Source organism: Lepisma saccharinum, chromosome 1 (genome assembly GCF_977018435.1).
Source record: "Lepisma saccharinum chromosome 1, izLepSacc3.1, whole genome shotgun sequence".
NCBI classification, from domain to species: Eukaryota; Metazoa; Arthropoda; class Insecta; order Zygentoma; family Lepismatidae; genus Lepisma; species Lepisma saccharinum.
In genome coordinates this window covers 160,648,962-160,674,780 of record NC_139229.1, presented here as the reverse complement: position 1 = coordinate 160,674,780, position 25,819 = coordinate 160,648,962, and the positions used below count along the sequence as shown (strand labels likewise).

The 25,819-nt window shown below is 35.9% G+C and overlaps 1 protein-coding gene across 1 annotated transcript in view; it reads left to right on the top strand.

Annotated features, from left to right (window-relative positions):
- Positions 1-4,679: 4,679 nt before the first annotated feature.
- Rpn3 (regulatory particle non-ATPase 3) overlaps positions 4,680-25,819 on the top strand; it is a 48,169-nt gene continuing 27,029 nt past the window's right edge. Inside the window, exons 1-9 of the mRNA XM_083141273.1 lie at positions 4,680-4,802; positions 11,454-11,576; positions 14,811-15,001; positions 16,614-16,776; positions 18,219-18,339; positions 19,054-19,165; positions 21,676-21,858; positions 22,765-22,879; positions 24,919-25,142. Of these exons, the coding sequence (XP_082997399.1) occupies positions 11,468-11,576; positions 14,811-15,001; positions 16,614-16,776; positions 18,219-18,339; positions 19,054-19,165; positions 21,676-21,858; positions 22,765-22,879; positions 24,919-25,142 (1,218 nt within the window). The 5' untranslated portion in view covers positions 4,680-4,802; positions 11,454-11,467. The remainder of the gene's footprint in view (positions 4,803-11,453; positions 11,577-14,810; positions 15,002-16,613; positions 16,777-18,218; positions 18,340-19,053; positions 19,166-21,675; positions 21,859-22,764; positions 22,880-24,918; positions 25,143-25,819) is intronic.

Genomic DNA, 25,819 nt, shown 5'->3' with positions numbered 1-25,819 from the left:
CAGAAGACACTTGCCATGATCTTTCCAGCGGACGGCAGCGTTTTGCTTTTCTTGGGGGGCGGGGAACCTTTATGCCGCCACTCCATGCTGCATCTTTTGGTCTCTGGGGTTGAATTGTGCAACCATGTTTCATCACACGTGATGATGGATTGCAACAATTCATCACCTTCTGCTCGAAACCGATTCAGAAGCTGTTCACAGACCGTCCTGCGTGTCCACTTCTGATCGAATGTCAGCTGGAGGGGAACCCACCTTGCACAGATTTTGCGGAAGCGTAAGTGGTCGTGAATGATTGTCTCAACACTCCCGACACTGATATTCACCTCGGCAGCAATATCCCGCACTGTTACTTGCCGGTTCTCAAGAATCATTTGCTCAACACGTGCAATATTCACCGTTGTGACTGCAGTCTGGCGAATGTGTCCATGCGCTTCATTTGTCACCAGCTCCCGTCCTTCGCAAAACTGCTCAAACCATTCCTACACTCTTGTCCGCCGACATCGTTTGTTCACCATACTGTGCTTGCAATCGTCTGAAAATCTCAGCTGGTTTCACTTTCTCCTTCATGAGAAATTTGATTACACACCGCTGCTCCACAGCCACATACACACTGCTTGGCGCCATGTTCGCTGCAACTGCTGCGCATGCGCGAAATACGTCATGCCGGGCGCTAGTTACACTACGTCACCCGCACGTTTCATCATGATCCGGCTATTCATCGATTTTTTACGTACAAAAATCCCGGTCAACCTTGAACGACCCTTGTAATTCTTCTTTGGTACTGTACAAATCCCTATGATATATGATCTTTGCCTTCCAATAAGTTCCAAGGAAATAAATAACCGTCGATTATCCAACAAATTCTAAACAAGTATATTTTCATTATGTAATTTGTGTACTGGGAAAGTCTGGGGTGGGGGGCATTAACGGAAGGGTTGTGATGGGACTATTTCTGCCTCAAGTGACTGTTTTTTTCTTGTATTATAAACTGCCATTTCCATGGTGCAGGAAACGTCGAGAAATAGCGACAAACATGATCATTTGTAATTTTCAAATTGTTCAGGTTCGCGAATCCGTTCGAACTACCCTGCCGGTGCTCTTTAATATATTCATTTTTAGCTTGACAAGAATGTTATCTTCAGAAACTTATGACTTGCTGCATTATCTAAAACGCTTACATTATTTTTTTTTATTATTATATTTTCTTTGGAGAATTTCAACGAAAATATTGTTTGATAAGCCAAACTATCGCGCTTGAATGGTAAAGCTTAGGGCAACTAAAGGTAAGAATTGACAATATAGAGAAAGTCTGTAATTTTGTTAATTTTCGGTATACTAAACTTAACAAATTTTGGCCTCTTAATCACGAATCTGTTGTAAAAAAACGGGGGCCACGTCTGAAAATTGTACATTGTGATGAAACATTGTTCGTTAGCCCCAAAAACCATCCGCGGGTAGCCCCACAAACCATTCACACAAGGGGTGCGTTCCGAAAGTCTTAACGAAACGAACGCATTCAAGGAAAATAACTGGACTCGTGAATCTGGTGAAACCAGTTATTTTACAGACTTTTGGGACACCTTAGGCGAAGCGCAGGCGCAGCATTTTGTTTAGAGAAAGTTTCCGCATGGCGTCAGCGGAAGGAATGTCCTTATGGCAAAAATAAACTCTCCTGTGGACACTGTTACTCATTTTAATCACATTCTAAGAACGGTCAAGACATACTCATCTTGTGCATGTTGCTCAGTGATGTGCGTCTACGCGTAAACAACGATAGTGAAAATAAAGCTATCTGAGAAAGAACTATCTACTGATATTTGTACATGGCATAGAAGTAAATCGTATACATTCTGCATATTATGAGCACAAAAATATGTTTTAATGATTGATTGATTGATTTGTTGTTTTAAGTCCACTTTATGCACAGTAAGGCTAATCGGGACTGGACCTACAGTTTAAAATGGGATCTGAAACACTTGTGCCTCCACCGGGTATCGAACCCGGAACCCCTTGATTAAAAGGCGACGACACTACCACTGCGCCATCGGGGAGGCCCGAATATGTTTTAAGTTCTATTATTATGACGCAAGTGGTGTTCCCAGGGTCTTTTTACGGTCCCCATTTTGTCATCTTTTCCTTCCTTTGACTTTTTTCTTAGATATACTGGGCCAAAAGGGGGTTATGTCTACCATCCACCCCCCCCCCCTTCGCCCCGGGCACGCCATTGAATGACACTTTATTACTTAAATATTAATGTACATACTCGTTCTGCTGAAATGATTCTGATTCCTCCGCGTAATTTTTATCTCCAAACTGATATATCTTTCCTTTGTGACGGATAAAATTAAGGAAATAGGTTGGTATCACTTTCTGTTGTTTCAGAGATTTTCAAAGTGATCTTGTGTGGATGCTTGCATTTGCAGTTGTGGAAAGCGCGTGGGATAGTGTGAGTGTTTGTTGCTTCGTGTTTTGTGCTGTGAATTTATCGGAATGAACGCGTATTTAGGAACGGTTGATGTGAAGTGCGGGTGTATTATTGAGCAATTGAAAATTGCTTCGTTTAGCTCGAGAGAGATAAGTGTTAAGTGTTAAAATGAAAATCGTGGGGGGGGGGTCGACCAACACCAAGAGTTTGAAATTTATTGTGGTGAGTACATCGTCTATGCATGTGTTTCTTTGCTTTGAAATGATTTTTTTATTGTTTGTGTTTAACTTTTTATTTAGTGTTTAAGTTACTCCAATGCGGTTTTTAGGGTGCCCAAAAATACTAAATTACATCATGCAGCGTAAAATAAACAAATCATTCCCATTTTTTTTAATCTAAATCGGTTTGGTCACCGTTTGACCATATTAAATAATAATGAACAAATAAAGGTACTAATAAGTAAGTAAGAAATTCCGTCTCCCTTTAGTCGTATGCGGAAAGTTCGCCTATGCAAAAAGTTTAATATCATATGAATAACGTTACCTGGATTTTTTTAAAAAAGTAAATGTGACGTTTGCGGATCATATGGTTTATTTTTAGTACAATCACTTTATTACGATATTTTGACAAATCCAGCGACTGGGTAAATGAGGCTATAAACCTTGAATCTTCCCCTCGGCATGTCGTTGTACTACATGTTTTGTTGTACTGAAACATTGCTTGCCTCCTTCGTAAGACTACGCTTCGCTACTGCTATTTATCTTCCTCCATAGTTGATAATAGAAGAGAAGAGAAATTTTGTTTTAAATAGGATTCTTTTCATTTCGTTAGGAACCAGTATAGTTGAAAATTTCACTTTCCTTTCATGAAACCCTTGAAAATTAATTTTAATGTACTTTAGATTGTCTACGTAGTCTATGTAAACTACAACCCAATGTAATCTACGCGTAGATTACGTGTAGACAACGCATGTAGACGTAAACTTATAGTCTACGGCATATCAATCAATGATATTGCTTCATATCGGTCTCTGTTAAAATTATAATACATTTTCCGAACTAGTGCAGTTTGAATCCATCAGCACGCGCCTTGTCTGAAAGCAGCGCCTCCTGGCCCGTGTGTTTGGTGAATCTCGTTCTTGCACGAAACTCACGGAATGCGACTTTTGGGACAGCATAATGAAACTCACGAAATGCACGGAAGCACTTATGGGACAGCCAGTTACCATAACTCGTTTAACGCGTTAAATTCGTGCAACTTTCGGAACGGGCCCAAGGTTAGGTTAGGTTCCATTAGCACCCTAAATCTTCTATGCCTAAATTCATCGAAAAAATAGGGTTCGTACTAAAATTGAACATCATAAATTATTTTCTCGTAAAACAACGGCGTGGTTGGAAACAATGATAGGAGATTGCATTTTCGTTCGTAAAACTACGCATATACAACTATATATATAAAAAAATTCAATTGGTTCTGTTTCAAATTTGCAGACGTGTCCCCCGTTTTTTTTCAACAGATTCGTGATTAGGAGGCCAAAATTAGTTAGTATACCGAAAATTGGAGACTTTCTCTATATTGTCAATTCGCTCCCAACTAACTTAAATGACGAACGAAATTATCTAAGAACATAATTATGCTGGCGCCGTTGTAGCAATGCTTTAATCTGAATTATTTGAAAAGAATATTTCACTTTCCAACGTAAAAAAGCACAATGAAAAAACCAAGGTAGTGTCTGCTGCCACGTTCTTTTTCTGCTGGAACCTCAAAAAAGATGCGTGTGGCAGTCGACTCGGTCTTTGTTTTATCGTGATTTAATCATGCTATGTATGCAATTACGTCTGTAATACATACTGTGAAGTTGTAGCGATTACTTTCACAAAAATGTTTTAAGATTAGGTCCCTCAGCATTCTTCTAATAATAAACCTAAATGCTCTCGTAGTTAGGTTAAGTTTTGTTAGCATTAAAATAATATCGATAAATGCTTTCTAAAGAAAAAGGTTCTAAATTACCTGTACATTCATTCCCACTAATCATAAACTTGCATTTCTCTCGTCTTAATCTGTTCTTAAGATTTGTAACATCCTCTTAGCAGACGAATTACGTGGCAGCAGCAAATTTGACGCTTATTCTTACTGCTGACACGTGCGTGGCAGCAGACTCGGCCATGAACCAAATTAATTTTTTTACCACTTGCTTCCCCCCCCCCCTAACCCTCACTTCCGTCCGATCCGAACAGAAAATCTGAGAGGAGAGAGGTTGGATTGTATTTGTGTTCACTAACACTTTCCGTCCTACCGTTCCGTATTCCGTGTGTCGATGATAGGCAAAGTTTGATGTACTTTTTTTTGTAATTTAGTTGGATCTCATTTTCATAAGGTAATATTGTTGAACTAGTGCATAATTTAACTATTGTAAATGTTACTGCAAATTATTATTTTGACGGAATGATATCGAAAACACAAGACATGTAATTTCTATACTTGTAATTGGAAACTGATTTTGACACAAGGAAGGTGACGTATCGGTGTAACGTAACTTAAGCAGAATGCAAATTAATAATTATTATTATTATCTTAGAGCTAACAATTTACAACTGTAATGATGTTGATAAGTTCAAGTTCTTAGTAGGAAATTTTCATTTATAATCGTTCTATTTTTTGCAGAAAGTTTGGTACTTTACTATTATACGAACTACCTCATTTCAGACCGTCTGTTTTCTGGGAATGGAAAAGAAACACTTATGGACATATAGGAACACTGGGTTAGGTTAGGTTAGATTATAATTTAACGTAGACAAATGAGGTAGTCCGTATAATACTAAAGTACCGAAAGTTTTGTATTTTTTTGCACGGTTTCAACTTACGTGTCTTATTTCGTTTTCAGAATTTATTTATCATTGTAATTGTAAAAAGTTGCCTTTTAAATATTTTTTATAACGATTTGTATTATTATACGTATATGTAGAACAATCGCAAGTGCCCCTCCCGTTTGCAAGGATAGTCCGAGAAAATGTAAAAGTAAGAGTAGTCTTAAATATTCGTACACCCTTACAAATTGTCCATTATGAAATTTAAAATCTTAGGTACTACACTTCAGTGTACGTTATATATTTGTGTATTGTCAAAGCATTCAGGTCAATTCATCTGCATAGTGAGGAACAACAAAGGGGGGGGGGGGTCATGAATCCTTACCGAAGAAGCTTTTTGGATTAGAAAATAAAAAGGTCTGGCCGCGGGAAGTTTTTTTTTAATAGGAAGGAAAAGAAAGAATGGAGAAATGGGAAAGAACAAAAGTGTGGAGGCCCTTCCCCATACTTTCTCTCTTTATTTTATCTCTATTTCTCTTGAAGAGAGAGAGAAAGGACAAGAGAAATACAGGGAAGAAGAAGTACACAGGAGAGGAAGATATAGAGAGAAGTACACAAACATTTTTTTGTCATAGTTCTCCTCTTCGCTCGTTGAGCAGACAGGTCATTTACTCGATAGTGCGTGCTCATTGATCAAAATATAATTATCGTCGATGTAAACGTATTGTAGTACAAAACTAACATTATAAGTATTGCTTCTCAAAACAATAAGAGAGTGCTTATGAATGAGAACAAAAACTTTTTTCACAAAACTTAATTCAAAATTTTCTTTTTCACACTTTCATTTTAATATAGTTACAAAAAGTGGAAAATTGTATTACCTTCTGTTATGTGTACTTCCTCTGTAATTACACTATATCGCAAGCCGTCAATCACAAATCCATAAAGATATATTCTGTGGCTTAAGCAAGGTTGAAGTTCGCTCAGTGAGCAAGTGAGCACCACTCGCAAATGCCCGTCAAGTAGCTGAGCGATCATGTTGCTCCCCGAGTGCTCAGATACTCGGCGCACCCCAGGCGTGCCCTGAAATGAAGATCTGAGGAATGAAGCATGTGTTCTACTTGAGCGTCAATTGAAAAAGTGCTTCTATTTGCACTTGTAAAATTGTACTTGGCAGTACAGAAAATCTGAGATTTGTTTTTAATAAATTTAAATTTAACTTAAAAATATATTAATTTTTCTCATTCAGCCATTTCAGTTGTCACGGACGTTACAGTTTTACTAATTTAAAGCTCTTAACATTAAAATTAAATGTATTTTGTGAACTTTTTTAAACATGAAACACAGTAAATGGTGATGACCTCCCTACAGAAAAAACTATGGTGAGTAAAATGTATTACTATTCCGGAAACTGAAAAAAATGTTCAGTCACGGAGGTCACAGAATTTGTGAACTCACATTACAGGCTGTGAACTAAAATTTAAAAATCCAGGTTACTGCCTGAGACAAAATTCATTTTATACTCATTGTGTTGATCTGCAAGCTTTACAGGTTCTAGTTCTGGTCTATTAATTCACAAAAACGAAAAGGAATTGATTTTATAATTGCTTTATTCATGTCACGGATGTTACATCTGACATAATATATGACAGACAGTTAAGATTTGTACTGTTCTATCTTTCTTAAATTAATAAGATTACATGGTATAATTAACACAATTATGCAGTGACACATAATTAAGTCTCTAATTAGAAATCAGAGCAAATAATTTTATTTATTGGAAGAAACCATGGATTGAAGAAAAGTCTTGTGTGGTCATTATCCAATTTGTAATTATTATAACACAAATAGGATTTTAAAGACTTTTCTTAAAAATAAAAATCCTACAAGCAGATTTTGCTTTTGAAATCATAGATAACTCTACTTCCATTTTCCGTTATAGTTGGATTAGATAGAATGCGGACCACCTGCTTAATGTTTGTTTATTTTTCATCCTCTTTATTACGTACGAATAAATTGCCAGTTTTTCCATACTGCTTCAAGAAGATCACACGTAAATCACCACTGTTTCGCAAAACACTTGTCTGACACACTGCAACATAGTTATGGCTAACCTGAGTCTTTCCATGACCAGTGATGCAGACTTCAACATATACTCAGGTACAATATTCACATAGGTCTAATTCTTCGGTTTTCGAGTTATGTCCAAGTTCATTTATGTTGTTTTCAACAGATGCATCATCATCACAGTCATCAGAATATGATTCAGATCAATTTTCTTGATTTGATGTATTTCTTGTATTCCTGGTGCCGTTCGCACGTACTCCCATCGTTTGTTCAAAAATACTGAAGTTTCTTCTGTCTCTTGGTTACAAAAAGAACCTCAGTTGACTTACATTGAGCTTCAGTGACTTTGAAGAATTCTTCAGCATTTTGAACAGTACAAAGTAGTGATTTTACTGCTATTGAAGAATATGAGCCCAAAGCTGAAGGGTTTGGAGGTGTATTGGTCTTCATCGCTTCGGCTTTTTTCCTCCTCCACTACTGTACCCTCAATCTAGTCTTTTCTCTCCTCAAATTCAAAAGGTTTTTGTCTTTTGCACACTTTTCCTTTTCTTCTTGCCTTTTTAACCTATTTCTTTCTCTATCCTTTTCCAAATATGCAGCCCATATCTCTCGATTTTCAGATTTCATTTTAGCTCTCATTTTTGCCATTCTAGGAGCAGACTTTGCAGGTGGCATTATCTGCAACAAGAGAAAACATAAACTTGGACCAAATTATAGGTTATTTTATGTTTCTGTTAGCTACCACTGATTTTAAGGACATTTCATTATAACATAAAAAATAAATTCTAGATGGAACGAAGAAAAATAATTTCATTTTACTCTATGACTTAATAAAAATCAAGTTCTACACATTAATAATATATTTTAAATATCTCTGAATTATACCAGTAATAGGTTATGTAACATGGACTATAGTTCATAAAGTTAGACAACCCAAACCTAAAAGTATCAGTGGTGATAGAAATGTAACGTCCGTGACATCTATTTTATTCTTATTTAAACTCAGATAATATCTTTAAGATGGTAGGATGCAAGTATTTTACTAGAATGTCAACATTATCTACTTTTGACAAAAACAAATTTAGTTCAATTCTGTATTTTTAAAAAGTATCTTCTTTTTGTCACGGATGTTACACCATGTACATCTAATTACTGTTTTACATTTAATTCATAAATTTATTCACCTTGGTCTCTGTAATTCAGTGTGTAGACTCTCAAAACATAAACTCAGCAGTAAACTTCCTGAGAATGGAGTTAACAGTTGAACTGCATGTCTATAAGGGAGCTGCCAACTTAGTGAATGCTACTGGCCATGTATTGCCAACTAAAAGCAGCTATTTCTTGTAACAATAAAACATATCAAATATATTATTTTTCAAAATATCTCGGCAGAATGCTTAAATGAGAAGTTTTATCTACTCATTGCATGCAAATAGAACATATTTTTGATTATTAATTTTTTTTGGTATAATTCCCTCTTTACCCGGAATGGCTGCATTATTGTGAAAGAAGTGCTTGGATATATGATCCCTGTATACATGGGGAGGGGATTCTTAGGGACAATACAAAAACTCTAAAATAGACAGGCTAATAAACACTATGAAATAAAAATGTATCAAATGATCATTAAGTTATTTGTTTTCTTTGCCATTTGCATACATAAAGGTGTGTATTGGCATTCCAGTGAATCACTATACAGTGTACGTGAACATGAGTTCAGCCAATACGCAGTCAGTGTGGGAAACACAATGTCCAATATTCCGCTTTTTATATATAATGCATGCACGTGATATTTGAGTACAATGAAATATATATAGTAAAGAAATCTACACAGGATTATATCATATCAGTGCAGCTAGAAGAGAAACTCGCACCTGAAAGAAGTTTGAAGTTATTTATTGTAAGGGAACTGCAAGGTCATCACTCATCATCATCATTCTCGTTTCTGTTTTCTGGCATGTTTCCCAGGAGATTTGAATAGGGGGTCACCAATTTCTGTGGTAGATACTTTACCCTGTTTTATAATACGCAACGCAGTATGCTCACATACACCACACGCTTTAGCCATAACTTCTCGACTATGAGAAAACACTTGTTTCAGCACGCACTTCTTCCGGTGCCAATTCACTGTAAAAGTAATATTTCTGTCTTGTGAACGCATTATTTTACCCTTGGTGCCTGTACTGCTGTTACTAGGTTTTGACAGCGAGATTATTAATTTGATTTGATTTATTTTACTTCGTTTTTCTATCACTTTTAGCTAATTGTGAAGATGGGAATGAGTGATGACATGATGAGATTGATGGATGGACATTCACAAACATCCATGTCCAGGCCGTGATTCGAACCTGGTACCCCTGGTATGTTAGCGCAATGTGCTGACCACTCCACCAAGAGGCCGGCGCGACATGATTAAATAACACTCGCGGAACACACACTATTGCACAACTATCGAACATAAGGGCTGTATTGCAATATTGCAATATATACGCTAGGGGTCCTGGCCTGGAATCCTAGCCTGGGCATGGGAGTTGATAAGTGTCCCTTCATCATACCATTACCCATCGTCATCTTTGCGATTAGCCAAAAGTAGCAGATAAGCGAAGTAAGATAAATCAAATCATTTAATCAATCAATAAGGGCTGTATTGAATATACCGCCCTTATTATGAAAACGCTGAACTGAAAGTGACTCAGACTCGCAATGTTCGTGAAGGGCCATTCTGTATATTCAGCAGAATTTGACACCCATAGCTTTACCAATACACAACAACTCACTGAGTCAACAAGGTGGCAACGGAGGAAAAAAAAGGAACAGACGGAAGGAAAACTGTCATTGTGTGTGTTTAGAGACGTGTTGTTTCCCTTGTTTCTTTGAGAACTCTGGCTGTAGGAGACGGAAATTCATGGGACTTGGGCAGTCAGGTTCATAATGTCATGTCCCATGTAATGATGAACCTTAAAGTGGCGAGTTTTATAAAAATCTTCTTGCATGCAAAAAAAAATTACAGAACACAGCGTGTGACTTGCGAGCCGCAGTTTCCTAACTCTACAACGTTGCACTCCTGCTATTGGATGGTCACCAAGGTCACGCTGTCCGTAGCTCTGCCCGATATCGCTTCTAAAACCGTGCGTCGTATAGTGAAACCTGCCGTAAGCTGACCCTTTATTAAACTGAAATATTTCCCATTCTCGTGACACTAGAGCAAAAAAAGTGTTGAATTCCCTGGATTAAGTGGAAACTCTCTAATGCAGAGATGGATTTTTTTTAGAAAAAGCCTTTATTCATAAAATTTACCACATTCAGGAATGCATTCTTCAGAAAAAAATGTTTATATGTTCTCAGTGGTGCACTATAGTTTCCACTGGAATTTGGTAGTGACCATGTAGTCAGGTGGACCGGGAGCTTGTGCAAAGGTTTTTGACAACTCCTGTTTCAACATTCATGGCTTCCACTCACTAGCATTTGCTTTGACTCCTCTAAAGTAGCATTTGTATCTGAAAACTCACTCAAATTGTGTTTTCATGTTAACAACATGCACATTTAGATCAGATACTGCAGCTTTGGCTCAAAAGTTGGGGAGTAAGGAAGATTTTTTTAAAAAGAATTGGCAAGATTATGCCAAATAGGCACTAACTCTCACAGTAACATTACAGACACTATATAAGTGCATTATCAGGCTCATAAAATATGTACTAGATGTGTTTGGTGTTTTCATTATTGAAGTAAGACATGATGACTCTCTTCTTTCCATTATTATGCAATTGACACGTTACGGGACTAAGCTCAACTTTGTACTCTGATTTGATTTCTAATGATTTTATAAATGTAATACACCCCTCACAAAAAGTTTGGAATATTCTTACATGAGGCACAACAAGTTTAGAATATTATTATATTAGGCAATAATTGATAGGCACTGTGGCATATGTTGGCGAAAAGACGAGAACGTCCGCCAGACAGATACCATGTGTAGTTACATTCCATGGCCATGTCTATCACCTATTGTCTAATATAACAATATTCCACACTTTTTGTAAGTAGTGTATAATGATTAGTTTTTCTGGTTTCCGACTTAAATGGCCTTCATTTTCTAGTTTCTATTAATTCAAGAATAACAGAAAAGTGCATTTGTAATTCTAATTCTGTTCCAGGATTCAGTTCCAAGATGGTTGCTGACCAAGTTGCTGATGTTGAAATGAAAAATGCAGACAGCCCTGTGGGTGATGGTGACACAGGTGAAACAAAAAAGGATGTTGACTTACTTACTATTGAAGGTATTTTTGCTTATAGTACATTCTAGTGCATATTTATGCATAATTTCTAATACTTACATTGTTATCAAAAGTTTTATGTTTTGACTGTCAACAAAGTTTTTATCAATTATCCTTATTATTGCAGTATCTTATATTAATGTTAGACTATGTATCTGTATGCAAAAATTGAATCCTCATTGTTGACCAGTGTTATCTTCACTGATTAAGTTCATATAAAACATAATAAAATTGATAAGAGCCTGATGCAAACAAAACAATATGGATAAATAAAGAAACGCCTTGCATGTTTCAGTTTAGTGGTAAGTTGGATATTTTAGGATGTCGATATTTACATGACAGCTTCTAAAGAAAATAATTTTTGCATGACAGGCCATTGTCATTGTGAGTAGAACCTTCTGACTTGTTTTTATCAGTTTTCTTGAGCAAATACAATAAAAATTATTAATTATTTGCTTACAATGTGAACTTAAAGATATGTGCTTTATATTACTACATCAAACCATTTTTGTTATTCTTAGGATATTTTTGAATCATTAATTGTGTGCATTGTTTGTTGAACACTGCTGGCATAACAACAAAAATTTTGTTTAAACAAGAATTGTATTTCTTTCTGTTGCTATTTTCTTTTGAAATGTCAGCTCTTTCATCAGGTTAAATGTTGCTGATATTCAACGCTGACATAAAATATTTTTGTAAAAAGATGGGCCCAAGTTCCTTTTGTTTTATTTCGATTTCATCATGCTACAAATGCAATTTTAACATGGTTCGATTTCGATTTACTTCTGTTAACACATACTGCGGAGTTTTAGCAATTAAGGTTTTGTTCAATATATGCTTTCGTAGTTACGTTAGGCAGGCCACGTTTGGTTCTCTTAGTATTCAAATAAAGTCCCTAAATGCATTCTACTAAGGTTCCGATTTACTTGTACATTCAATCCCACTAGTCTATGATACAGTCACTTGTCAACGGAAAATACATTGTCCATGGGAAGCGTGCATGCTTGCGTAAGGTAATCATTAAGTTGGTTTTTCAAGATAAATAACTTCATGATATGTGGTTAATTGATGAAAAGGCTATAATTTTTTGTAATGAAGTTTGATTTCGAAATCCACACAGTGCTCATTACTTTAAGGAAGGTTCAAATTTTGTGTGACGATTACCAAAATTCTACGATAATTAGTCTTCCTACTAAGAAAATTTGAAAAGAATCATGAAACAATCAGAACCATTACCAAAAGGTTTAATACATGGTGTCCCATAAAAATGTTTACATACGAGGGAGAGTCCGAAAATAAGTTTCCACTGGCGACTGTGGACAGAGATGGGAAGGAAAAGCAAGAAACGTAAATGAGAAAAGGAATAGCATACTTACTTTATTTTTCCACAAAGGACATTCAGACATTTGTCATACCGCTTGATAAGCTTCAAAAAACCCTCATGGAAAAAAATGAGTGTCCTGTATACGGAAGAAGTGTTGCACGAAATGTATCACCTCAGCATTGCTTCAAAAGTGCCTTCCTCCGAGAGCCTTCTTGAAAGCCAGAAACAGATGGAAGTCACTCGGTGAGAGATCGGGACTGTGCGGCGGATGGGTAAGGTGCTCCCAACCAAGGGTTGCAAGATGGTGTTGCGTAACTCTTGCTGAGTGCGGTTTCGCATTGTCATCCAACAACAGCACACCAGATGTGAGAAGGCCAGGCCGCCAATAGCCTGCTTGAATTTGGACAGGGTGTGACAGTAACGTGCAGCGTTGATGGTTCCTTGTTCCAAAAAGTCCAGCAACCAACGGATGTTTCCACTCCATTGATGCGACCTTTCGATTCGGGTGTGCTATGGTGGACCCATGTTTCATCTCCCGTCACAATCCGAAAGAGAAACTCATTTCCTTCCCGGTGATAACTCATGAGATGCTCCATATCTGCCGGGCCACGACTGAGAGGCACCTCCCTTCTGTTGGATCGTGGTCGTACTTCACCCACTGGTGTATGGGTGTCTGTTGTGTTCCAACACGGCCTGGTTTCCCCCATTGATGTACGATTTCCCTGGAAAAATGGGGGGGGGGGCTTTTTTTTTTGGGCTTTTCCTCGTACTTTGAGTCAAGACAATGCTTATTAAGATACATTGTAGTTATGTTCTAATTTAAAGATGAAAAATGCATTTTTTTAATAAAGATGTCAGTAATGTCCAGACTGAAGGCCATTCTGGTTCAAGCATTCGATCAATGAAATTAGAAATTTCAAATGATTTTGCTTGTTATTTGGGAACATTCTTTTTCCATGTCTGCGTTCAATTCAGTGATTTGCACAGGTTTTACACCACACATCATCTTGGATGTGTTCCAATAAAAACTGTAATGGTGTTTGATCTGGTGAATGAAGGACATATTTAGTGCCACCTCTTCACCCATTCCATCTAGTCAGTAGATTTTAATCAAGATAGGTTGTCACATCAGCATCTTTTCTCCAACCTCTGTTCAACTCCTTATCTCTCAGATTACGTTACATGACATGATTGATTCATGGGACACTTCAAGATAAATGAATGCTCTATTCTTGTCTTATGAGCTTCTTGTTGAACATTTTTTGAGGTTAATGAAGTTTCTCCTCCATAAGGTGAAGTGCCCCGTTCACGGTGCCATGAAGGCACATTTACAGAGTGGGAGGTTGGGGGTCATAGGGCCCCACACATTCTTGATCTCTGCCGTTTTGAAGGGGATGTGATCAGCACCATGCTCGGGCTGCCTTCAACACCCCCCCCCCCCCCCTTTCCATTGATTTGAGGCTGGCTAAGCCCCAAACCTGCTTTATGCAGGGACAAAACTGTAAAGATTCCGACCTTAGATCACCCACCCGAGGAATCGAACGCAGGTCTCCCACATGGCAGTCAGCCGCCTTACCGAGTAGACCACCGAAGCTATATACCCTGCATATGCTTTCATGAAAAATGTTAAAAGCTATAAAATTGATGACATGGAGATAAAAATACAAAGTAATGTTTCATTTTTATTTTGGTACATGTACTCACCTTTGCAATATTTAATAGCACAGGAATATATTTATAATTTTTATGCTTTTCAGCCAATTATTTTTTCATGCTGACGTTTTTGTATTGCTATAATTTTCCATCAAGAGAGATTATATATAAAAGTAAATGGTACTGTATAATAAATGTTAGATATGTGATAAATATGTACCAATATGAGTAACGAACAATTTATCTGTTGTGTTTTGTAGACATACGTGAACATGCACGTCAGATTGAGAAGGCAGTGCACAACAAAGAGCCAAGGTTTATTCTGAGAGTGCTGAGAGCTTTACCCACTACAAAGAGGAAGCTGAATCCTATTGTTTTGAGGAGAATAATCAATGGTTTCTACACCCACTCTGCAAAGGACAAGGATGCCTTGCTGGCATTTGTTGAAGAGGTATGTACCTGCAAGATTGAATAGTCTTTAAAATTATTCACGACTTTCATCAAATAGCAAAACTATGTGGTGAGATTTGATTTTAGAGTGCCATTTTACATTGGTATCCCTAGGCTTCTATTGGATAGTTGATGCAATATATTTATCTGTATAAATAGAAAATGAAAATTTCAATTTAAAAACACACTGAATTTCATGTTCAAATTTGGTAAATAAATGGCATTTCCATGTTAGCATTGTGAATAAAATATCAAATTTGATTTAGAAACTTTACACTTATTACATAATATAAAAAGGCTAATTACTTTTTAGTTTAAACAAGTTATTTTCCATTCTGCACAAATTTGATGCTTAGGAGCTTTTAATCAATATTGCAGAATTTGGCACACAGAATGTTACAGATTCAAATTTTGGGAGTGAATGTTGATTTGAAATCCTAACAATTTCATGCCTAAGAGCTCATTTTGCACATGATTTTACATCATCTGTATACAAAATATGACAGGAAAATTCATGCCTTTATATTTTGAAACCATTATTACGACCTGTAATTTCATTGTATCATGTTTCTTTCATTAATGAAATATACATGTTCTTATTAATGGCATTTCAAATTCTTTCTTCATCTGTGGTACTTGTCATGACATCATTTTGACATTCTCTACACAAACTTTGCCACTAAAATACAATTTATGACTAAATGAATTTGTGTAGTAATTGCTGCAACATGGACATTTTCATTACTGAACGTGGTACAATCTGTTAACATTAGCATAAATCAATTATAGTATTAGATAAAAGCTATTTGCACCATATCATGGTTTTATAAAATGTGTATATAGAAAACTAAATATATGCTTACAGGCCGAAACTAAGTGTTAGGTAATAGTGTTAGGTAATAATTAAAATATAATTATTGATAATTCATTTGAACCAGTTTCCAAATTCAAGTACTTAGGAGTAATATTTACTAACAAATGAAAATGATATTAAAGAGGAAATAAAAAGCATAGTTAATTCAGGAAATGAATGTTACTTTTCTTTTCATAAACTTTTGTTGTCTCGTTTAATATCTAAGAAACTAAAAGTTAAAATATACGAAACAGTAATTTTGCCTGTAATATTATATGGATGCGAAACTTGGTCCCTTACATTGAGAGTGTTGGAAAATAAGATCCTTAGGAAAATATTTGGACCTAAAAGGGATGAAGAGACAGGTGAGTGGAGAAGGTTACATAATTTAGAAGTACATAATTTGTATTCATGTCCAGATATTATTAAAATAATTAAATCAAGAAGACTTAGGTGGGCAGGCCATGTGGCACGAATGGGAGAGGAAAGAAGAGTTTACAAGATTCTTGTTGGTTAACCTGATGGTAAGAGACCAGCAGGTAGACCAAGACGAAGATGGAGGGTTAATGTTGAGATGGACCTACAGGAAATTGGTAGGGATGGAAAAGATTATAGAGATCTTGCTGAGGATAGGGACAGATGGAAGGCCTGTGTTGCTGCAGCCATGAACCTTCGGGTTTATTAAGGCTAGAAAGTTAGTTAGTTAGTATATGTACCTATTGGATATTTGTGTTAACATTGATTTTTGTCCACCTTCCAGCCTATGGAGACTGATAGCCATGTCACTGTCCCTACCCAACGAATGAGGAGTTCCAAGACATCAGGCTCTCCTCTGCTTCCTGAAGTGGATGCCTACATACATCTGCTTGTACTCCTGAGACTGCTTGACACTCATAAGAATCAGGAGGCTGTGCAATGTTCAGGTAAATGCTGTATTACTTGTGCTATGTTTATAGTTCGGGAGGTATTATGCGTAGCATGAAAGAAGGGTAGAATTGCAATTCCTGGGCATTATACTTCAATGAACCTTCGAGCTGCTGACCTACTCCAAACAGTCATTGTCCCTTCAAATTTAGATAGAGTAAATTCTCTTCTAATTTTCTTCCTGGCCATTGTTACCACCTCATGAGAGACATAAACTGGCAGACCATGTATTCCTGCACAAGTAACTGCCTTCTGCAGGAATTTCCTTTCAAGTGCCATCTCGCACAACAAGAAGCACTCAACTTTGAAGACAAGGTTGTGCCTCATACAGCGTTCCCTGCTCTACAGTCAGAGTGCTGCACATCGGCCAGAATCGCTTACTAGGCCCACCTGGATGGCTATCGGGCGAGTAAAACTATAGACCTGGGGTTTGACCCATCAAGCATCAAAAGCCCATGCAAGACGAAGTTCGCTTATCTTCAGCGAACGCTCATTCTGGTTTTGCACAGTCTCCAGATACATGAGTCACATAGTCACCGTTGCCAACTTTTAGATTCTAAACTGGTCAAGGAGCACTTACAATGTTCATCACTTTTATCAATTTGAAATTGCAGATATTTATTCCTTGGTAGAAAACATTTGTATCACTCACATCCAGTGGCGGCGATTGAGTTCCAAAACTAGGGGGCTAAGGTGCAAAAGTGGGGGTGCAAGGACAGTTTAATTTCCCTTGGTAAATGAGGTTAGTGTGGTGCAAAAGGTGGGCCCCGTGCCTCATCGCTGCCACTGCTGACACCTGTACAGGAGTAATTGTTTTTCCTCATTTCTACTATGCTACACATTCTTCACAAGGATTATGTTTATTTTTGTGTACTTAATGTAATTACAACTACATTAATTATTTACATGTATTAACAAGTTTGTGAAGCCTATGTTTACTGCCTAATTACATGCAAGCAAGTACATTGAGTTTACAATTAGTGCATAGTTGCGTGCAGTTGCCACCTTGTTTAAATTTTTCTTATCTAATGTAGAGTCACAAGCAAATTGATTGATATGTCTCTCCTTTCACATTTTGAACCTAGAAGGCAAGCTCACCCACACTAGCACATTTTGTCTATTAGTTACATGATATTTGTCTAAGAGATCTGGGTGAATATGGCAGGATGATATAGTTATCTAATAACAAAGATGACAATATAAGACATAAAAAGATAGTGGAAACAAGTATACCAAGGAGATTAAAGCTGTAGCACTGATTTGTATGTATGTAATAGTACAAACAAATGCTGAAATGTAAGTGACACTTTTCGATTTGACTGTACACGACTAATTGTCATTTGTCATAAACTGTGATGTTGCTGGATTTATCTTTTGTTATTTGTAGCAATATTTTTCTTTCTTATACATGCATGCCTCTTACATACTCTTATCATTATAGGTCAGCTGATGCAAAAGATTATTTCACAAAATAGACGAACAATTGATTTAGTTGCTGCAAAATGTTATTTCTACCACTCACGGAGTTTTGAGCTTACAAACCAGTTGGACAAAATCAGAGGGTAAGAGTTTATGCTCCTAGATAAGACATGTTCAAAATCTTAGTACATACTATAAAAAAATAAAAAAAATGAACTTTGGTTTAATGTAATTTATATATATTTCATTCTGAGATATTAAAACATGTGTGCACAATGTATAGCTTACTGTATCAAGTGTTGACTGGATTAGGCTTAGTGGCAATATTGTTGATTTGCCAATTCATTATTTCCATAAATAACTTGCGAGTACACAATTCTGTCTTTTCATTACTACTTTTGTGGATATACATGCACAGTTCATGTTCTCTGGCTTGGTAAAGTAAATTCCTAGATATGTTGTTCCTTTTTCCATATCAGTCTCTTTCTAGTATGTACACTCACATATGTATGGACAAAAAAATGTTCTTAATGCTTCTCCAAATAGATTCTGCAGTTCATGTAGAAAATAAAGAGGAAATGTTTTTCAATAAGATATGTAGTCATGATTGGGAAAAGAGAGACGCGGTAGTATATAAATACGGAGAAACTAGTACTCACTTTTATCCGCGAAGCTGTTTTTTCTTCTTTTTCGATTAATTTCAGTGGCCACTGCCACCATCCTCGTTGGAACTTGCTGCGCTGTTGCTTGGCGTAGGTTTCTTCCATTTTTTATTCCTCTTTGTTACACATTTATATTACTTTAGGAAATAAATTAACATATGGTGGTGGTGTACAAAATTCCTTTTATTTTTCTAGGTTTCTACATAGTCGCCTTCGAACAGCCACTCTTCGTAATGATTATGAAGGCCAAGCTGTGTTAATCAACTGTCTTCTGAGAAATTACTTGCACTACAATTTGTATGATCAGGTATGCAGAACATTATAATTTTGCTAGTACAAATAGAAAGCAGTTGACTAGAGGCTAATCCTGTCTCTGCTGTAATTAGTATACAGTTATGTTTATATTGTACCTACAAAAACAGCTTCATGGAGTAATAACACTTCACAAGATTAAAAATTGCCTCTACATGTGAAAATATGTTTATATTCTTTATTATATGTTTGCATAACAATCAGTTCGCATTTCATAACACTGTTAAGCCTTGTTTCCATGTTAATTAAACATTAAAATACTGACCAAGGCAGAATTTATAGTATAAAAAATATATACACTAAAAAGGTAACGTTCCCACCCTCTAACAGGGTCTTCACAATATTCTATTGTGAATATTTGTCTGAAGAAGAGTGGGCCTCCTCGATGGCGCAGTGTAATCAAGGGTTCCCGGGTTCGATACCCAGTGGAGGCACATAGTGGTTCAGATCCCACTTTAAACTGTAGGCCCAGTCCCGATTAGCTTACAGTGCATAAAGTGGACTTAAAACACCAAATCAATCAATCAATGATTGTCTGAAGAAGACCCTGTTAGAGGGTGGAAACGTTACCTTTTTAGTGTATATATTTTTTATACTATAAATTCTGCCTTGATCAGTATTTTAATGTTTTATTAGCATTTCATACTTATCAGTCACATGTCAGAATGGTTAGCACAACATGCTACAAAACAATACATTGCAGGTTCAAATCCTGGTTAAAGAATTGACTTTTCATTGTATTTTTCCACCACTCATCATCATTGTTAACTTGGACAAGTTGAAAAAACGACATTAAACAAAAGTTAAAAGTATTTCATACTTGATGGGAAGTACGTAAATAAGTATTGACAACTTCTCTTGCAGATCAATGAAAGTAATATGCTACTAGCAATGTTTTATGAAAGTAAATTCATTGTTATTTCTTATCAGCATGTTGATGCATCTTAACTTTTAAAAGCTTGATTTTTATAAAAAGTTTTAAAGTTTTTAACTGGAAAATATCCAATATAATTCCAATATGACTTTCCATGTGCTTTGTACAAGTTATTTAGTTTTGAATCTGTTTACTGTGACAAAATATGGAATAAATTCTCTATCTGGTTGACTTGCAACAATAACCCTTGAATTTATTTGTTTAGTATTTGCTCCCAGTTGCTTGGTAACCAGAGACATTGCAGTAATACAAATCGATAGTGCATGTAATTGATAGTTAATCTGGAAAATCTGAAAATTTCAGTGAACATTATAAACCAGTGTAGTTTGTAATACTGTGTAAAGAATTTTTTTCATTGTGTGAATATTAGCTATCTTTCTATCATACATTGACATTCACACTAATGCAATAATTATAACTTATGGTTGTGCGAATTACTCACAATTACAGAATAATATGTATTCTTAAATAATATTTTAAAATATTATTGTACTTACAATTGGTGAGTATATATTATTTTGGAACAACGTTTTGGGGAAACCACTGTTCCCTTCATCAGGTTCTATTTTGACTATCGAACACACTCCATAGCCACGTCAAGTTGATTCAAAAGCCAGGAAATAGGTATGACTCTGGTAAAGGAGGAAATTAGAAATCTTGCCAAAACCTGTTAAAACTTCCATTCCCACAATACTATTTAAAACGACAAAAGTTAAAAAATCAATCTAAAAGAAGTATTTCAACTTAAAAAGTTAAAAAGGCGCATGCCATTTCACTTCCCTGTGGCGACTTCAGAATGCCTTCTTGCCGAATGCTCCCCTCTTACGTACTTCCCCTACATTTCCCCCCTTCCTGCTTATGTCACTTCATATTCAAAGTTCCATGTTTCCTGAGCCTTGTGAATTATGTCCGGGGTAACTTGAAAACCTATTCTTTTGAACTCATGCTTTTCTCATCTTTTAAACATTCCAATCCAAATCTCATCCACATTTCTATCTTCCCTTTTCAATATTCTTGCAAATGTAGGAAGCCTCATATACATTCCTACTAATTTGTTTATTTTAATTTCGAACGACCTCCCGTTTCTTAATTTCATGTCCCTCTTCAATAATATGCTTTGACAGCCCTGTTCTAGGGACTCCTTTTTGCATTCGGCGAGAAGGCATTCTGAAGTCGCCATGGGGCACCTTTTTAACTTTTTAAGTTGAAATATTTCTTTTAGATTGATTTTTTAACTTTTGTGGTTTTAAATAGTAGTGTGGGAATGGAAGTTTTAACAGGTTTTGGCAAGATTTCTATAAATTCCTCCTTTACCAGAGTCATACCTATTTCCTTTTTCCTGGATTTTGAATCGACTTGACGTGGCTATGATTTTCGATAGTCAAAATAAAACCTGATGAAGGGAACAGTGGTTTCCCCGAAACGTTGTTCGGAAATAACGTGATGAGTAATCGTAAGTACAATAAGTTTTAGTATTTTTAAATATTATTTAAGAATACGTATTAATGCAATATTTGCTAGATAAAAAAAAGGTTGCTAAAACTAATCAAAAATTTGTTCTTTTACCATAGGCTGACAAGTTAGTATCAAAATCAGTGTTTCCAGAGACAGCCAGTAACAATGAGTGGGCTAGATTCCTGTACTATCTTGGGAGAATCAAAGCAATTCAGCTGGAATATTCAGCAGCCCATAAGCATCTTGTTCAAGCTATGCGAAAAGCACCCCAGTATACTGCAGTAGGCTTCAAGCAAACAGTAAGTATAGTTGATACTGTCTATTTATTACAGAATTAAGCTCTGACACATATGAAAGATAATTGTCAGTAAGTAGAAGATATGATTGTGTGCAATTAATATGATATTAAAATCTGTATTGCATTGTATGTTACACATGTTGAATAATTTGGATAATATCAAATTGAACTTACTTAATGATATTATAATTGGAATGGGTTGATATGAAATTTTCGCTGATGCACTACGGATATACCAATACTGATAACAATATTGTACTGATCCGATATAAAATTCCAAATGGTCCTTGTAGAACCTGAATGTTTCATTGACTTCCTTAGAAATGTATGTTACATAGTAGAAAGAAAAGTAGGGAATGGAGGTTATATGTTTATGTTCATGAAAATTATGACAATGTGTCTGAATATTGCACTAAATTATAAGATAGTTATAGATATATCTGATTGCTAATATTATTGGAAATTTTACCAATACACTGATATGCCTGCATCAGCTGATACCCAGAGTGTACCGATTAATCTGTCCTATCCCTATGATATAATGTTTTGAGCACATGGTTTTTCAGGTGTTGAAATGCAGTAACAAATTAGTTTTTAGACTCTTTATGATCTATTTTGCCTCAATTATATGTATTTGAGTCCATCATTTTCTCATATAATGTGAATACCATAAGTGATATGTTAATGCATGTACTGATATTGCATTGTGGTGAAAAGACAGATTAAAACATGTTTTTATTAAGTCAGAAGTTATGTGTGTGTGTGTTTTCTTTTTGGAAGGTACTCAGATATCTATGCAGCACACCTTGGAAAAGTGCATGAAAAGCACTAACTTACAAAGTATTTTGTATATTTTCTTATTCTTATGTGTCATTACAATGTATGTAATAAGTGATTTTTACTACAGGTGCAGAAGTTAGCTGTAACAGTTGAATTGCTACTGGGTGATATTCCAGAACGGCAGGTGTTCCGCCATGCAACAATGAGAAGAGCTTTAGCTCCGTATTTTCAACTTACGCAAGGTAATAACAATTACATGATATAGGTATGAAGAAAAGTAGGTTAGAGTGCAGATCAGATAAACATATGAATTCCAATCAACTTTTATATGTAGGTCCTAACTACATTTTAGACACTTTGGTATTAAGCACATTTAAAAATTAACACAAAAACAAAGTATTCCTGCAAATGCAACAAACTTATTGATGTAGGCATTTAACCCATTTGTTTATAAATTTTCTTCATTGACAGTTCTCTTTATAATAGAGTTGTTGAGTTGGTGTTTAAAGTCCACTTTATGCACATTAATGTTAATCAGGACTGGACCTACAGTTTAAAGTGGATCCGAACCACTTGTGCCTCCGCCGGGTGTCGAACCCGGGACCCCTTGATTACCAGGCGACGACGCTACCACTGGGCCATCGGGGTGCCCTCTTTATAATAGAAATAAGATAACTTTTACTTTTGCTTTAATTCAGAGAAATGTACATTCTTACAGTACGTGATTGACACTTATTACCTATCTCTACATAACCGCCAAACATCAAATTGATGATTGTCTGATGTACACTTCAAAACATTCAGACAGATGAAGAGGAACTCAAGATTGCCATATCCTCTGACTTCTTTATCCCTTTTTGCAACAAATGACACTTGTTTTTTCTTCTTCTCAGAAACTAGTCAAAATTTATCCAGTTCTTTACAGTTGCAGGAGTGGTGTGCTTTCAGAAGGTATACTTTTGGTGAGCCTCCTTGATGCCAGAGTGGTAATTATATTGTCTTGTAATCAAGGGGTCCTTGGCTAGATCCCTACTAGATCCAGTCCCAATTAAGTCGACAAAACAAATTTTCCCTTACCTCTGGTGTCCCAGAAATAAACATGCACCTCTAGAAAGCTTCAGAAGTGTTTGAATGAACCAGGGAGGATACAGTGAGCAACATCAGTTGGAAATATTAATAGAGGCAAAAATAGTGACCCACATACCGTATTTACGCGTGTATAGTGGGCGTGCATTTATAATTCGCACCCTGGTTTTTGATGGGTAAAAGTGACAAAAAATTATATCTCATATATAATGCGCAGAACAATCCAGTTTCAAGAAATGGCTTTCTTAGTTGTAGGTTGTGCTATGCTGATCAAGACTGAATGACATCATACCTATTCAATTGCTCATTCCTTCTTTTTTAAAATATATACTTTTTCTTTCCGTGACTAACGTAACATTTATACGAGGCACGTTCAGGACCTTCCAAATAGCAGTTAGCACCACAAGATTTCTTCCATTAAGAAATTTACACACTCCATGTATGTCATATTATTTGGCCAGTAATACATTTTAATTTTTATTATCTTTTTCCTTATGTTTTCTATCATCCAAAGTACCATAAAAATCTGAACGTTTCTTCAGGTTTTGATGAACTTATTTCAACCACATTTCACATTAGTGTTGTTATCTTGTATGGAATACTGTTTCCATATTCAGAAACTGCAGGATTTATATAACATGATAGGGTTCCGTAAACATGAAAAATCAATTCAAGTGTCCCAAAATCATGGAACAACCCTGTATGGTTTCATGTTGGCTGTCTGAATTATTTCGTGCATAATACGCACCACAGTTTTTGGGGACAAAAATTTTGGAAAAAAGTGTGCATTATACATGAGTAAATACGGTACTTACAACTTGAACATCTCAAATGACCTGATGGCCAAGCTGAATTAGGCAGGCATGAGATGTCACAAAAAGCATTTGGGTTACATTTTAATTTATTTTAAAATAATTCAAAATTATACAAAAGAATCCCCCTCATGAAAGGAAGTAGAGATAAAATTTTGTATTTTTTTTATGTTAATGTATGAAGATTAATTTGTGTTTTGTAGCCAGTATTATTATTATTATTTTAAGTTTGAATATATTTTTGTCCTTAATTTGTCCTGGAAGTTATGTATCATTATAAATTTCAAAATTCTTGTTACTTCTTTTTTGTAAAAATTATTGTGGTAATCTTCACCAATTTTTAAAGAAAATCTTTAAGTAATATACTTTTCTTTTTCTTCCAGCTGTAAGGATGGGCAATTTGCAGCGGTTTTCTGAAGTACTTGAGAACTTTGGTCCTCAGTTCCAGACAGATTACACCTATACACTAATTCTACGTTTGAGACACAATGTAATCAAAACAGCAATCCGATCCATAAGCTTATCCTATTCTCGCATTTCACTAGTGGACATTGCGCAGAAATTGATGCTGGATTCCCCAGAGGATGCCGAATTTATTGTAGCTAAGGTTAGTATTGTTCCTTAATTACGTTTATTTTGTAATAGAAATCAGGTTTTGTTCTCTTTTTTTTATGTATAATATTATTGGGGACAAACATTTTGGGATTAATAGCTATATATGAAAATGCCATTAAAGTTTACAGTGGTGAAAACTATGTATTACACAAGATAAAAAATTCTTTCCATTCACTTGTGTGAAATGCAAGGGAGTCAAAACCATAAGAATCTCTTGCTTCATGAAGTCTGATAGTGTAGTGTTGTCTTAAAATCTTGATTTGAAATAGAGGTCTCCGAAAATATCATAATACTAAGGAAGACACCTGGGTTATTCTCATAAGAGTACAGTGACTGAAGGGAAAATTGTGCCCTTTTAATAAGAAACAAAATTTCTGAGCAAATTAAATTAGGCTATTCAAGTATAAAAACTTCACTACATGTGTATTTAGATTATTTTATGTAGTTATTGGTGTTATTAAATACAGAAAAACTAGTACTTACTTTTTCTGCAGAACTGTTTTTCATAGTCCTATTAATCCAGTGGCTCCTGCCACCATCCTCATTGGAACTAGTTGCACTGTTGCTTGGCATGCTTCTATTGTTTTTTAGTTCTCTGGTGCGGTTGTCAACTGCCCGTCTGCATGCGTGTCTTCTGCTATTGCCCTGCGTTATCTGTTGTAGATGGGG